The sequence below is a fragment of the Engraulis encrasicolus genome, chromosome 20 (genome assembly GCF_034702125.1).
Source record: "Engraulis encrasicolus isolate BLACKSEA-1 chromosome 20, IST_EnEncr_1.0, whole genome shotgun sequence".
Taxonomy (NCBI): Eukaryota; Metazoa; Chordata; class Actinopteri; order Clupeiformes; family Engraulidae; genus Engraulis; species Engraulis encrasicolus.
The window spans coordinates 37,034,943-37,050,809 of record NC_085876.1 but is presented as its reverse complement, the minus strand read 5'-3'; the positions used below and the strand labels follow the sequence as shown (position 1 = coordinate 37,050,809).

The window sequence follows — 15,867 nt, the reverse complement described above, 5'->3', positions numbered from 1 at the left end:
GGGGGGGGTCGGCAAAGGACCCGGGGCGGACTTCGAACCTGGGTCAGCCGCATGGCAGACGAGTGCCCTACCGGTTGGCTGTGGCAGGGCCACAGTTCAGTTATCTTACATAACTGTAGTGGCTAGATTTGTTCAAAATCAAATATGTGCTGATGATGTGCTCTGAGAGTGTCTGATAATTTGACATGGAGTGACCCATATTGGCACACCAGCCCTCCTTAAAACACAGACCCAGTACACAGATCCCTGATGCGTTCTAGAGCTCCTAGTTTGTGACCAGAGGTAACCCAACAGAAACCAACACGTTCCATCCAAGCAAGGACCTGCAATATACAGTATTACACAACTGTAGTACTGCAGGGGTTTGTGGCGCCACCTACAGGTGATGCTGGGAAACGCTTGACCAGGACTGTGGTCATGGGTAGCCTGGGAAATGCCATGCTGTGTGTTCTGCTCATTACCTCTGCCGAGGAAGTTATGTTTTCGGTTGTGTTGGTTTGTATGTTTGTTTGTCGGTCTGTCTCTCTGTCAACAGGATAACTCAAAAAGTGATGTCAAATTTTTATATTCCAGTTTATAACTCAGAAAGACAGCAAGTGATGATCGGATGTGGATTCCGGAACTGGTGATCCAGAATGTGGAAAAATACAGGGGAATATAGAAAAAGTATGAGGAGACAAATTAAGGTAGCTTTTACTACTGAGCAAACATCATTGTAAGTTATATTATAGACATAGGATTCCACAGCGTGTAGATGGTTTAGCGTCAGTGACCCCATGGCCTTGGCGGGAGGTTTGCACTTTGCAGTTTCTGAGTGCTTCTAGTTCCAATATGAAACGTGCTTCATTTGATTGAGCATAACAGATATCATGGGAATTCCCAGACTACTCGTGGCAAAGTCCTGGTCAATCTGTTTTTTTTTTCTATTAGAAACCCTGGCTGAAATCTTCGCCTGAGCTTGGGATCCCTCCCTCCAAATGGGGAGGTAGGGCAAGATGTATTATTACACAAACAGACGCTTGTAGTTTGTTTACAGATCCAATAGCAGTTAGGAAAAGAGCTTTCAATCAAGCTTTAGCATTTTAAATGGTTCAGATTGACCTCCCTAGGAGAAAATGAAACGATAACACGAGTGAGATTTAGTCTGGGAACCATCTACCTAGACTACATCTCGCTTGTGTTATAGTCTGGCAATAGCCAGACTAGGTTGTGGGAGTTCAATCTCTCTGTTTGACTAAACGTGTGCATTTGAAAATACATTCAGAGCTCGAATGCCAAGGTGAAATGTTCACAAGAATTTATTGTAATATACAACAACTTCGTAACAGATAAAAACAGATCATAGGAATACGAGTTCACAAAACATTTACCATTAAAAACATCAATTTCGACCATTAATACTACTGTAGGTAAAATGCCAACACTGATGCTTGTTAAATGAACTAGAATGGGAGCGTATGTAGTCCTGTTATTTGGCTGTCCACTTACTAATTAGTGAGTGGAAATTGTTGTGTACATTGTTGGATGATGCTGGCTCTGAGCGATGAGAGTTATTCCACACACGTTGAAATCCTACCATGGGTTCAGTCATGCCCTTGGTATTTGACCTTGAAACTTGACCTTTGGTTTGCAGGATGTAATTTGTACATTCTCCATTTACCTGGAATGGAGAGAGGGCAGACAAAACAGGCATTAGTATCTAAAATGTAGTGGCTTTCCATTCAAGGATTTTTCCATAATATTCATGACTATTGAAGAAATGTATTTGAAAGAGAAATGAGGATTCAGTTTCCATTGCTGTGAGACCGCCTACTACAACCATACTATACTGCTATACTCATGAACGGCGTGACGTTTTCCATGTGCGTTACACCCATTTGTCGGGGAAAACAACCCATGCAAGTCAATTGGTGATGTTGGGGTTTAATAAACAAAAGATACGGACCTGTAGACTAGCGTTGTTCACGCGCAACATGCCGAAAACGTGTTGTGTTGCTGGTTGTTCAAATAATAGAGCCAAACAGCCGTGGCTGAAGCATGGACTGTGTTCATTTAGACAAGCCGATGTTGCATGCAAGTTGATGAGACATTCGGTTTGTTTTCACCCATAAAGGGGCGTAATGCACATTTACGAGCAAAGTACCCAGATGGCCGTTTATGCCTATTACCAGTAGGCCTACCTCGGCCAAGGGTTCCCTTAAACAGCAAATGAACAAATTATTATATCAAATAATTTGTTTTCATTCATGCAATTGCCACTTCATGTGTGTTTTATGTACATCTGACAAAATTAAGTTAAAAAAAAAATGTGGCCTCCATATAACCCTAATAAGGTGTAACCACAGGGTTTCAGATTAGCAATGCTAATAAACAGCCATGCTGAAGCCCCCCTGGCATGCAATGGGTGTGGTAGCCAGAGTAACGGGGGCAGTCACAGCTGTCATGGCTGCCATGGCGCCCTGTGCGAGCACCAGGGTGAGTGTGACAGGAAACCAGCGGGAGAGAGAGAGAGAGAGAGAGGGGAAGGATCTGCAAAGGACCTCGGGCCTGAATTCAACCTGGGTTGCCGCCGTAATGGTACAGTGGCTCAGCTCATTCATTGAACCACTGCGTCCCCCGTTACATATTTTCACCCAAGATTCTGATACAAGACAAACGTCTGATCTTAGAACCAGGGACATATACAGTAGAATTGTGGAAATGTTATAGCCTATGTCTGATAACATGATAATATGACTTGTCATAAACATATGACTACTAATGACTGCTCTGTCTCTCTTTCTTCATCACATAATGGAAGCCGGTTATTCCATAGAAAAGTGAAGTTAAGTGAAAGCCCAACTGGGAAACTCCAACTCCCATTGTCATTGTGACACAGCACTCCACAGCACACAAGTGCAAACTGAACACAACGAAATTGCATTTATGCCTCACCCGTGCAAGGGGGCAGCCCCCAAGGGAGCAGTGCGGCGGGTACCTCAGACACGGAGGAGGATGGGGGAGAGGACTGGTTAATTACTCCCCCCACCAATCTTGCAGGTCGGGAGTCGAACCGGCAACCGTTGGGCTACAAGTCTTATGCCCTAACCACTTACCCATGACTGCCCTATAGGTAGAGGAGCATAAATATCCTATAGTGAAAGACCAAATCATACCCTCTGAAGATGTGCATTGAATTTGTTACACTTAAGCTTTGTTTCGCTGAATGTAAACCATGATATTTGATTTGATATATTTGAAGAAATGTAAAGACATGATTGTGTATTGCAGTGTATGTGATGGCCTAGTGAACAATTTCCAAACCAGGAGCAGAAAACAGTTGAGTCCTCAAATATTAATGACACAATGAGTCACCTGCTAGCACACACAGAATGCCCTCCGCATCATCCCCAACCTCAAGGCCCTCTGTGGGTGCGGTGGTGCCCGCGGGTGATCTTGCGGCTGAGGTTCCTCGCCAGTCTGTCCACTGCGCTGCTGATGTGACCCAAGTCCTTGCGAGACGTCAGGCCGTCGATATTCCCGCTGTACCACATGACCCAGCCGCCCAGCGACATCAGCACAAAGAGGGCTCCCGTGTACACCAACAGGTCGCCGAAATCCCGACCCTTGATCTCCAGCGTGGCGAACACCCCAGTCAGCAGGGCGGCAACACCGAGCAAGTCCATAATCAGGGCGAAGGCCAGGGCGAGTTGGCAGTGGGACAGGCCGGCACATCTGGCCATGGTTGGTTAGTTGCGGACCTGGAACAGAGCAAAGTAGTACAGTATCAGAGTAGAGTTACTTTATGATCCCGATGGAAATTAACCTCTATATACACATAGTCTAGTCTACATATACACAATGCAAGACAAATGAACCATACTGTATCTGCAGACATTAAGCAGATCAAACATATTGCACACTCTGCAAACATACTGCAAACAAACATTAACTTAGCTGAAAAACACCAATTTGGGATACTAACACTAGCACTGGTTTGGGATACCATACCAAATCGACTCGTTAATCAAGATGTAGGTGACTAAATAACAGTTTAATAGACAACAGTTAATGTACTGGGGTAGGCCTAATGGGTTCATACGGATGTCTTCTGCTTACCGGAAAATAATAAAAAAAAATGGACACATTCAATTTAGATATGACCTCTGACAACAATAGCCTATTCCACACTGTGCACAGTGGCAAAATAAATTAATCCTTAAAGGTGGCGGTGCAGGTTAAATGATAATAGATTTCTACCACTTTCTTGTTAGTAATACACATATAAACTATTTTCCATATTTGGTTTTGTTGGGTACCACAAAACACAATATTAGCCTATATGGGGAAACAACCTCTTTATATAGCCTAGGTGAAATATAGCAGAAACAAACTCCTATTCCTTCAGTCTGGAATATTCAAAGAGTTTCTTTGACCATCAGACAACACCTTTCATTCGCCAGCATGATGAATATAAGCCCTTCAACAAACTACACGTAAGCCATGTTTAACAGAATAACACTGTCCATTATTACTGCCTGTGGATGGATAGCACTGGAAACTTAACACCTTGACATATGTATATATAAAAAAGGTTAAAAAAAAAACAGCAATCAATTGATGACACTAAAGGTATTAAACGCCTTTTAAATTGAATTGTCTTTCTACTTTATATCTGTATAATTACACTGAAAACAAAACAATGACAGAACTGGCTGGCCTTTATGCGGACGCCACCTTAGTCCCTGTTTCTACATGGCACAAACGTTGTTCGGCCTTGAGCCATCTACAAACAAGTCATAGCCTATGTGCTGCGTGGTTGCGAATTTAGTAATAGATAGTTAAACATACCAACTTTAAATGCCAATTCGTTATTTTCAGCTCTGATCTCTGTGTGTTCTTTACCTGCGACAAAAGCTATTGTAGCCTACTTCCGTATTCAACGAGCATCCGCCCCTCCCCATATGTTCACCTGAGGCAGGTAGCCTCAATCAATGCACAATCTTTAACACCGTTAACTATTTGCAATCTATCATTGCAGACTATGTTGGAGGCTGTTTCTATTCAATTGCATATTTTCATCTGGGCATGTGGAAGGTTATTATCTAAAAAGCCCATACAAGCCTCTGTAGCCTACCAGCATTGACTAAAGTGAAAGGCATTTTTTCGCGTTGTACCATGTTTACGCACTACTCCATGTGTCCAGTCTGCTACTAATTAATAATAACAATAACTGTTCATGGTGTAGTTAAACATGTACTCATTTATTTCCCAATTTAAATCATACTCTAAGCGGTCCCTTGATTTATTTTTTCGTTTCTGCAAAGCTTGCGAAACTGGCAGACCACCTCTTATAAACAACTGGTGGAGTGGCCGGAAATGATGCGCTGACTGAGGCGGAGGAGGTTTTAAGTTTGCATCCACACACGCTTGTATTATTCTTGGGAGAAGGGAATTACAAGTTGAACGTTATGCTAAGATTGTTTTGGACGACCGTAAAGGTGACGATACACACTCAGAGTAAAGCGGTATTGGCAATAAGTTGGGGACTCGCTGGCCATGCTTTGATGGCGCTATTGTAAAGTTTACGCTTTGGGAACAAGTTGGAAATGTGTAGCCTATTGGTAGTGTGAGGTACATAGGCTATAACACTTCCCCTGCTGTTCCCCACATTGTTGGATTACATTCGAAACAAGGCACTTTGCGTTGATTCGTGGACGGTCAAATAAAATTAAAAATGGGAAGGGGTCAGCTTGCTGGTTTGCACGGCTAGGTAGTTTAAAGCTAACAGTTTGTAGCATGGATGATGCCATTGGCTGTTAACAATTGGTAGCGGTGTGGAAGCTGCAGGTTATATAGTAATTACTAGGATGCTGCATGGACAGTGCGGCCACTACATTTTAATTTAGCATTGCCTAGATTGGTGCAAGACACGCATTTGATTCTGAGCTGGCAAGTAGACTAACCTCACTGAAACCTGTGCACATTTTTAACAAATTGTCGCCACACTGGTTGAAACATTCTTCAGCCTGACTAGTTACTACATACGCCACCTGTGCTACTAATTATATCATTGGGTTCCACACTTCGATACATTTGTTTCTGTTTGTGTCCTAGATTGTTGTCTGCCACACGGATACATTTTAGAACGTCGGAGAGTGCGACGCACATCATGGCTGATGCCCACTCCAGTACGGGGACCACACCAGGTATTGTACGTTTATTTATTGGGGGGCATGAAGCATGAAACGTACCCTGCACGTCTGTTGGTAGATGTTTGGGGTTATATGGCCTGTTAACCTTTTACTTTATGTTTAACACATGATTATTCTTTCAGACAAGAGGAAAGGGGGCTTTGAAATATCCATTCCCTTCGAGAATGGCACAAGCAACAACTCCGGTGATCCAGCAACAAACGGTTCGAATCCAAACGAGCCACCATTTGAAGGTAGATTACTAGGCGTGGTGTAGTTTGCTTATTTTTTTTATTTTCGCCCTCTTTCTCACATTTCCCTCTACAAACTGTGTAATAACTAGAGGCCTAATTCCAGGGTTCAGGGAAGTTTTGCCATGTGCTTGTTCCAGCCCATTCGTTGAACCACCTGATCAGTGAAATAGTGAAGCACCTGTGTAGCAATCACAGACAGAAGGAACATGGCATTAGGCCTCAATCCAGCTTCTCTTCCCCTGGTAATGACAAGGGGGAGTTTAACTCAATATGACTTTAATATTCATGTTACTTTTTCTGTTTTGTTCCCCCTCTCTTTTAGTATTGAGACTCTCCAGTTGCATAGCTTAGTCATAAAGTCTACTGTGTGCTGACAATGAACCGATTGAACACAGTGGCTGCAACTGTCAGCACTTGACATGACCGCTCACAATCCAGCTTCTCTTCCTCTGCTCCCTCTTCTTCTCTAGTCTCATCTATCAACGTTTCCACAGGTCACCTAAGTGTAGGACAACAGGCGCCGTGCGACTCGTACCTGTTGATCGCCAACCTGCGCATGCACCTGCAGATCTCCCTGGAGAAGAACTCCTGGCAGCAGAAGCGCATCGAGGACCTGGAGGAGGAGAGAGACTTCCTACGCTGCCAGCTCGACCGGCTCATCAACATCACCAAGAACCAGGAGTTCATTGGTACACAACTATTACATTACACTACATTACATTACATTCAGGACTCTAAATTAATTTTTTTCATCACCAGCCATAATGGGCAGTAGATGTTGACCTCGATTGCCTCTGCTAGCAGTAGATGTTAATCTCACTAGCCTCTAATCTTGCTCCTACACACCTGAGCTAGGAGGTGTGCAAGAATTCTTCACTTACTACATCTCACTAGCCAAACAAACACTCACTCATGGGTCAAAGTGGCTAGTTAGTCAGTCTTTTCTACCAGCCAAACTGAAATTTCACCAGCATTTGGCGGGTTGGCTGGTGTTAATTTGAAGCCCACATTACATTACATTACATTACATTACATTAGTCCCTGGAGCAGTGTGGGGTTAGCTGTCTTGCTCAAGCGGTAGAGTGCGGTAGGAAGTGGAAGGGTGGGATTCAAACCTGCAGCCCTCTGATCTAAAGCCCATCTCCTTAACCACTCAGCGACGGCTGCCCCCTGTTATTACTGTACATTATATCCAGGGCTGGAAAGTAACACGCGCGAACTTGCCAACTGCTGGTGAAAAATCTGTTTAGCTGGCAGAAAAACAAAACTTACAGGCCACTTTGGCTGGTAGTGAGTGTGTTTGACTAGTAAGATTAACTATTAGCCAAATTGGATAGTGATGAAAAAACACAAATCACATGTATGACCCTCTGATTGCAATACCACCTTCCTAATCACCTCATCACCAAGATCCAGGGTTTCAGTGGTGCGCACCTATGTATTCGTGCATTGCATTGCATTACATTACATGCACTTTCATCCAAAGCAGTTTACAATCACCAGTAGCCAAGAGTTCAACGGTATACACCTGTTTTTGTATAGCCTGGGAAATCCCATGCTGCTTTGCACAATCGTTTCGATCTGATAGACGGCATGGATGCTCATCCCAAAGCACTAGCCTGAGATAGGTAGGTCTCCAGACCGTATCTCACTTGATAGGGGCTGGTGTTAACCAGGCCAGTTTTTGTATCATGTAACATTATATTGTCACATACACATTTCATTACATTAAACAAGCAGTTTCTTTTACCCAAAGAAACTTGCTTAGATAAAGGTTGTTGGCTGGCGACTCATCACCTTCACCAAGAGCCAGGAGTGTATGGGTACACGTTCGACAACCAATCACATTCTCCACCCCTGTTCAAATCCAGACTCAAAACACATTTGTTTCCGTAAGCCTATTCTTTATGACTTTTTAACTATTTTGTGTTTACAATCTATGAGCTTTTAATTTGTCTTGTTTTTTTGTATTATTGCTTGTCTCTGTACAGTGTCCTTGAGTATTTTGAAGGGCGATTTTAAATAAAATGTATTGTTATTATTATGTTGAAATTATATTACAAACACACACACCTTACTGATGGAGGATGAGCCAGCTACCCAAATTGAAATTTGCTCTCTGCCTATAGCACTTAATTGACATCTTTCTTTCTTTCTTTCTTTCTTTCTTTCTTTCTTTCTTTCTTTCTTTCTTTCTTTCTTTCTTTCTTTCTTTCTTTCACTCACTCTCCTACACTGCTGTCCTTTAGAGAGGCAAACCGAGTCTCCACAAGGCCTCATCCCGAACCCTCCAGCCAGTCCCTTCCCGGTCAGGACCGCTCCTCTCCTGCGCTCCGCTGTTGCCCGCCAGCAGCCGAGGCTGAAAATGCAAGGCAGCATTCAGGGTAGGTTTTTTTTTAATCGTCTTGTTTGTTTGTTACTGGTTGCTGCTATTACGGAATGTTGTTGACATTCCACTCCAAGTTAAAAGGCAAAAAAAAAAAAAATCTGCCCACAATGCAGCTACAATGGTGTGCAAGTTCTACTCCTTTGATGCGTTAAATCAGGGGTGGGCAGGGCTGGACTGGCAATCTGGCAAACCGGGCAAAATCCCGGTGGGCCGACGCCCCTAGAGGGCCGGTGATGTCGGTTTTTAAAAATAATTGTTATTAATGTTTAAAAAAAATGTGACCGGCGGCCCACAATTTCGTGCTGATGGCCCTCGGCCCTCCTCCAATGACATCAGCCCACACATAAAGGGGGTAGAGGGAGGGGGTGTCCCATTGGTGCATCTGAGTCGGACTTAACTATTCATTGCGGCCCCACCCCTACCCTGCATTACGCGCGCAAATTTGAGACACAAGCGATGGGGAGACGAAAACTAAAAGGTGGTGTGGAAAAGCTTGCGGAAAAGGGATAAAAAAAAAACTTGCAGCAGAGGCAAGATAATGTGTTCACGCATGTAGTGTTGTAGCAGCAGGAGAGGGACAACAACTTCTGCATGTTGGAAGTGAAGGAGCACGGTAGGAGACAGCAGGTGAAAGCGGCAGTACCTAGTAGCCTCTACGAGCCCTGACGGGTATGAGTCAAGTCAAGATCTGTTCTTTCAAACTTTAGAGTAGAGAGTAGAGTAGAGTATCGTTTATTGATCCCAGGGGGAAATTAAGGTGTCAAGTAGCATACACACATAAATAAAGACATAAAGACATTGTCCACAAGACATAACACACATATTTACACATAAAATAAAATAATCATATATAGCTCGCTGTTGCATACTTATTGCCAAGGCATCTCTCTCTCTCTCTCACACACACACACACACACACACACACACACACACACACACACACACACACACACACACACACATACACACACACACACACACACACACACACCAAAAATATAAAGTGTAAAGTGTCCACAGTGTTCACATGTGCCTTAGCTAAGTGGCACATAGTAGCCAAGACAAGGTGGCCATAAAGTGTCCAGGAGTGTCCATAGTCTCTTTCCTAGAACAATGTCCATTGTATTCCTTAGAAAAAGAGATGGGGGGTTAAACACAAGTCACCCCCTGTGTCACTCCACACACACACACCCACACACCCACACACACACACACACACACACCAAAAATAAAGTGTACATAGTCCAGGAGTATCAGTAGTCAGGGGGGTTACACACATCGCAAACTGAGTATCTACACACACACACACACACACACACACACACACACACACACACACACACACACACACACACACACACACACACACACACACACACACACACACACACACACACACACACACACACACACACACACACACACACACACACACACTCAGCTGTGCATTCCGCTGAAAAGGAGTCGAAGGGTAGAGAGTCCAGGTAAAAAGAGTATGCAGGAGTGGGATCTGTTTATGCAGTCCAGTCCCCTATGATGATCTCTCTTTGTGTGTCCTTCTGTGCAATGTTGAAAAGCTGAATGGCCCTGGGTACAAAGGACTTCCGCAGCCTGTCTGTCTTGCAGGAGATGGCGCGCAGTCTGTAGCTGAACAGGCTTCTCTGGTTGTTGAGGACTGGGTACAGTGGGTGCTTGTCGTTGTCCAAAATAGAGTCCAATCTGCCAATTGTCCTCTTGTCGGCTGTGGTTGTGAGGGCGTCCAGTTCTGTGCCTACAACAGACCCTGCTTTCCTCACCAGCCTGTCGAGCCGTCCAGCATCTCTTTTCCTAATGCTGCCACCCCAGCATGCCACAGCATAGGAGAGCACACTGGCCATGGCAGACTGGTAGAACATCTGCAGGAGTCTGTTGCAGACATTGAAAGATCTCAGCTTTCTCAGAAAGTAGAGTCTGCTCTGGCCTTTCTTGTACAGTGCATGTGAGTTGGCAGACCAGTCCAGTTTAGAGTCCAGGTGAACACCCAGGTACTTGTATGTGGAGACTGTCTCCACAGTCTCCCCCTCGATAGAGACAGGCACCAGGGGTGGGGTGGTTCGCCTGAAGTCAATCACCATTTCTTTGGTTTTGGTGGTGTTCAGCCGCAGCTGGTTGGTTCTGCACCATTTGACAAAGTTCTCCACCAGTCCCCTGTACTCCCCCTCCTGCCCATCTTTGATGCATCCAACAATGGCCGTGTCATCCGAGAACTTTTGCATGTGGCAGGTCTTCGTGTTGTAGTTGAAGTCAGTGGTGTACAGGGTGAACAGCACGGGGGAAAGCACCGTTCCTTGTGGAGCTCCAGTGCTGCTAACTACAGTCTCTGATGTGAGGTCACCTAGTCTGACGAACTGGGGCCTTCCTGTGAGGTAGTCTGTGATCCAGTTCACCAGCCCAGTCTCCACTCCCATCTGCAGTAGTTTGTTTCTCAACAGTAGTGGCTGTATTGTGTTGAAGGCGCTGGAGAAATCAGCTTTAGGATGCCTCTCCCCAACTCTCACTTCAGCATTAGGCCTAAACATTAATCTTAAATAGGCCATTCATTTCCACCACACCATAAGTGTGCTTGAGTGCTTTGAACCAGTCGCACGACTCACGGACATGGGCAATTGAGAAGACAAACATTCCATACACCAAACCACTGACGTTAATAATATTAACAATATAGTAGCCACGGTAGTGTGCCAAATGTATAGCATTAAATGGAACACCAGTGGTGTTGTTCTAAAGCATTCCGTGTACCAAATGCGTTTCGAAGACTGTCAAACTCGTGCCTACTCTCACTAAATATTCAGTGATCGTTTGCGTAATCACATTTACCACGCAGTGAAAATGTCCAGGCTATGTCGTGTAACGGTTGTCGCGTCTCGCGTGTGGAAAAGATTTGGCAAACAGATTTTTTTTTTAATTGTAACTCCTCTTGGAACACAATCAAACCATATTCTGTAGGTAAAGACCTAGCATCTCTCTCTCTCTCTCTCTCAGCTGTTATTTTATCCAGGACAATTAGAAATGATAAATGATTGAAGAATTTCTTTTGAATAAGCTTTTGACACAGTTTTATCTGTAGATTATTTTTACCACTTTCAGCACTGCTCATTTTGAAACTTCAGTATGTTAATGCTTTCTTAACATATTTGACACACTAAATGATTGTGGTGATAGGCTACAGTTCATGATTTTCTTTCATCATTCAAGCTATTAAAGTAGCTTCCTTATGCAATGAGAGATGCATTTTGATAACAGGAAATTAACCCCTCTTCTAATGCACCTGTTAGAAGAAACCCTCAATTTAACATTAATCTAGGTCAATTTATGAGTAGGCTATACACTGAATACTATATTAATTTGAATATTTTGCAAGTGCTGCATAGGCTACATTGTGATAAATAATCTATCTCCCTCTTCTCATCTAGTCAAACCAGGCCAGGATGAGGTTGAGTTAGAGAAAGCAGTAGAGTAGGCCTAGATTACTTTTGCTGTGAGTGTGGTCATCTATTGCATTTCTAAACCACTGCCCAAACTAAGATTCATTTTTAAATAAATAGTTGATATAGTCAGCGCACATTTCCTGGTGTTTTCTGGTAGCTGAAAGAGAGATTCATGCATGAATATTGCGCCTTTTCGCATAGGCCGCTTGGTCAATAAGTAGTCGGATGTGCTCCACTGATTATGAGGGGCCGGTCTGGGCCAAAAATGCCCGGGTCATTTTGTTCTCCCAGTCCAGGCCTGGGGGTGGGAAACCTATGTCTCGAGGGCCATTTGCGGCCCTTGAGGCCGTTTTATCCGCCCCCCGATGTAATTTTAATGTTATTCACCTTCACATGAAATATGACATATTTTGTTTACAATACAATTAAGCTATATTCAGGGGACCTAGAGAAGGTAGGGTCTGTTAAAGGTGGCTGCCTTCAATATAGGCCTAAAGTGCAAGGGGAAATCCTGGTTTGTGTTCATAGTGCGGCCCTCTGAGGACTTTGACGGCCCTCGGATGAATTTGAAGTGGCCCCTCGAATGAAAAAGGTTCCCCACCCCTGCCCCGTGTTAAATAATGTATGTCAATGTGCACGTGTTGCCAGCTGAAGAGTATGAGGACGTGATGGAGGAGTACCTGGAGGAAGACGGATACCTGGAGGAGGAGATGGTGTCAGAGGACGATGGAGGCAAGAAGTCCAAGAGGGGGAAGGCTGGAGACAAAACCAGCTCCGGAGGAGGATGTGTGAAGCGGACACGTCTGTTCCGTATTAAGCGGGGTATGGAAAGACAAAGAGGTAAGACCATTTGTTGTTACATACATAGCCAGGAAATGGATGGGGGGGTGTTTCTCTTTAAACCAGGGGTTGGGTTTTGCACATGTTGGGCTTTGAGATCAACTCAAAAGAAAGTACTCATGGTCAAATTCACCTTCATCGCCTAGCAGATGTTTTGGGCATCTCTCTTCTTCAGTGTCAGCATAGTGGCAATGTAGTGTTATTTTTGCATTAATTCTACAAATAGAGCTCATCTGTATTCATTCAAGTATGTGGATTAAGAGAGTGACTGAAGAAAGACTGGAGTGGACAATACACGTGATCGTTTTAAATTGGTATTATAAGATAATAGCATTAGCATCTACACTTGTTCTGTGTATTTCCTGTGCCCTTTATATCTGCCAATGATGTTGGATAGGATTGTCCTCGATTGCAAGTCGCTTTGGTTAAAAAGCTGTCTGCCAAATGCAATGTAATATAATGAGTTGCCACCAGTGCTTGATCCCTACAGTCCCCATAAATGAATAGGCTCCCTGTGATGCAGTGAGCATCACTAGGGTTGCGGTTGTGTTCTGACTGTCGCGCCAACGAGCCTGGCTCTTTGGTGTAGCGGTCAGAGCCCCAGTTTACTACCCCAGAAGGTCCGGGTCCGAGTCCCGTCTGGGCAACTCTACCCCCCTTCGCCACACTCCCTATGCCCATAAACAACCCTAGAAAATGACCAAATGACTTCTCCTCTTGTTTCAGTGAAAGACCCCGCAGGTGTCCTGCTGCGCTACAAGAAGATCCTGGTGACCTACCAGAAGCTGAAGAGCATGTCCAAGGCCTTCCAGATGCACGGCGTGGACCGCAACACGGTGGCCTCCACCACGCCCATCGCCGAGCTGCTGCTGGTGGCGCCCGAGAAGGTGCCCGAGGTGGGCGAGTTCGACCCGGGCAAGGAGAAGCTCCTGGACTACGCGCGGCGCTGCTACAAGGCGCTGGACGAGGAGACGCAGCTCAAGGTGCAGGCCCTGAAGAAGACCCACCTCCTGCTGCCCATCTCCTACCGCTTCAGGACGGTGTAAAAGGAAGAGATGGACGAAAAACGTCTCAAAATCTTGTAAAAAAACCCTCCGAATCGATTGAAAAACTTGTAGACGATTCGCTTCAGGCCCCTGCTGCCCATCTCCTACCGCTTCAGGACCTAAAAGGAAGAGATGGGGTGCATTCCATTATCCAAACTCACGTCCTCTATCTTGTGATGACGTCGCAAGATTAGTTGAATATCTCGCACACGCGCAATTCAAAGGTCATTTACTCATTTGCAATCAGGATTTTGAAGGGGAAATGTCCCCTCAAAAGTTGTTGTGCCTTGGCTGGCAGCGGGAAAACTATTGTTTTCTCTACATGGCCGCAAGTCGAGGATTTTGGATAACGCAGTGTACCAATGTTTGGAAAAACTATTAAGAAAGCTTAACAAACACTTCTAAGCGACTCCCTTCCAAAACTAAAAGGAGGAAGTGGCTGAAATGTGACGCTAAAAAAGAGTGCCAATGGAGAAGTGACGAAGGGAAAACCATTTTTACGCTATGCCTTATCCTGTTCCTTTCATAGTAGCTTCAGAAGCTAAAAGGAGACAGTGGAGGTGTAATAAAAAGAAGAAATAAAAAAAGAAAACGACTTTGTTAGCAGTGACTCCTTGAGGATGAGAAAAAAAGTGGCTCCTGTGGAGTCACAAAAAAATACTTGTAAATGGCTGCATGTAAATGGCTCAATGTCCTGTAGATACAGTGCCAGACAGTTGGGGTGGCACCAGGCATTGTTTTTTTGGGGGGAGAAACCGTTTCCATTCAGGGAAACTCAGGCCTTTGATGTCAATGACATCTTTCTACCTCAGCACTTTCATCCAAAGAGAGGTGCTGGAAGAAGTGAAATTATTGTTGATGGTGAAGATGGGTTGGGGTTGGGATTGGGGGTGGGGGGTTGATTTCTTTGAATGTCCCTAGGAGTGCCTCAGTCTGTATGTCTTTCCTGGATAAAGAAAGACCACTGTATAGAGAGGTTCAGTGTCTCAGATGGCGCACTTAAAGCACTATGTTTCAGTGTGTGTGGCTTATTGGATACAGTGTATTGGCTATCTGAGAGACAGCAATAGACTATGGTTCTTCAGAAGATGATGGTTCCCGTAAAACTGACTGATTGTAGTGTGATGTTATAAAGTATGTATGTATGTCCTGACGGTTTAGCAGTGGCATAGGGTCTGATTAGATGCTTCTCAAGGCGATTGGTGTAGTAAGTCACTGTACCGAAAGACCTGTTGTTCAGCAGAATGGTCTTCTCTTTTTTCCCCCTTCTTATTTTACACACTGTGTGTGAGACGAAGACAATATGTACTTGACTTTCACATCCAGCAGTGATCCTTCTTTATTATCTATTTAGTACAGAATAAGTTTAGAAAGAAGTTTTTTTTCTTTACCCCAATGTGAAGAAGTGCCCTTACTGGGCTTATTGTATCTACCTTGATGCCTTAGATAATAGACGAGGACTATCCCTGGTATTTCAAGAAAAGCTGCCTCAAAATGTCAGGTCAGATGGGCTGTCAAGATCATGTGTATTTTGATTTCTCATGGTATCGGGATAGTAGTGTGAAAAGACAAAATCTGTTGACATATCATGGAAAGTTACTGTCCATCTGTTTTGGAATGTGCTTATTTCGGAATTACTTGTTAAAATGAATGTGAATGGACTGTTCCACCTTTTTGTGTTGCGCTTTTTTGATTTTG

The 15,867-nt window shown here is 44.2% G+C and overlaps 2 protein-coding genes across 4 annotated transcripts; one reads left to right on the top strand and one right to left on the bottom strand.

Moving 5' to 3' along the window:
- Positions 1-1,280: 1,280 nt before the first annotated feature.
- tmem238a (transmembrane protein 238a) lies at positions 1,281-6,982 on the bottom strand. Of its 3 annotated transcripts, none has more exons than XM_063185899.1 (3): positions 6,963-6,982; positions 3,355-3,740; positions 1,281-1,660 (listed from the first exon to the last, which is right to left on the bottom strand). In XM_063185899.1, the coding sequence occupies exon 2, from the start codon at positions 3,720-3,722 to the stop codon at positions 3,396-3,398; it is 327 nt and encodes a 108-aa protein (XP_063041969.1). In that variant the 5' UTR covers positions 3,723-3,740; positions 6,963-6,982; the 3' UTR covers positions 1,281-1,660; positions 3,355-3,395. The 3 variants fall into 3 exon arrangements, with proteins under 3 accessions (XP_063041969.1, XP_063041968.1, XP_063041967.1); XM_063185898.1 differs by lacking the exon at positions 6,963-6,982 and adding an exon at positions 4,885-4,975; XM_063185897.1 differs by lacking the exon at positions 6,963-6,982 and adding an exon at positions 4,831-4,963.
- ccdc106b (coiled-coil domain containing 106b) lies at positions 5,512-14,186 on the top strand. Its single transcript, XM_063185901.1, has 6 exons — positions 5,512-6,188; positions 6,317-6,427; positions 6,898-7,116; positions 8,677-8,811; positions 12,932-13,123; positions 13,850-14,186. The coding sequence occupies exons 1-6, from the start codon at positions 6,152-6,154 to the stop codon at positions 14,167-14,169; spliced, it is 1,014 nt and encodes a 337-aa protein (XP_063041971.1). The 5' UTR covers positions 5,512-6,151; the 3' UTR covers positions 14,170-14,186.
- The last annotated feature ends 1,681 nt before the right edge of the window (positions 14,187-15,867 follow it).

What these genes read in the sequence shown, in the direction of transcription:
- tmem238a (XM_063185899.1), bottom strand. Translation starts at nt 3,722, where the DNA reads ATGGCCAGATGTGCCGGCCTGTCCCACTGCCAACTCGCCCTGGCCTTC.
- ccdc106b (XM_063185901.1), top strand. Translation starts at nt 6,152, where the DNA reads ATGGCTGATGCCCACTCCAGTACGGGGACCACACCAG. An exon ending in AAACGAGCCACCATTTGAAG is followed by an intron (nt 6,428 to 6,897) that starts GTAGATTACTAG and finishes CTTCTTCTCTAG; the next exon opens with TCTCATCTATCAACGTTTCC. An exon ending in AATGCAAGGCAGCATTCAGG is followed by an intron (nt 8,812 to 12,931) that starts GTAGGTTTTTTT and finishes ACGTGTTGCCAG; the next exon opens with CTGAAGAGTATGAGGACGTG.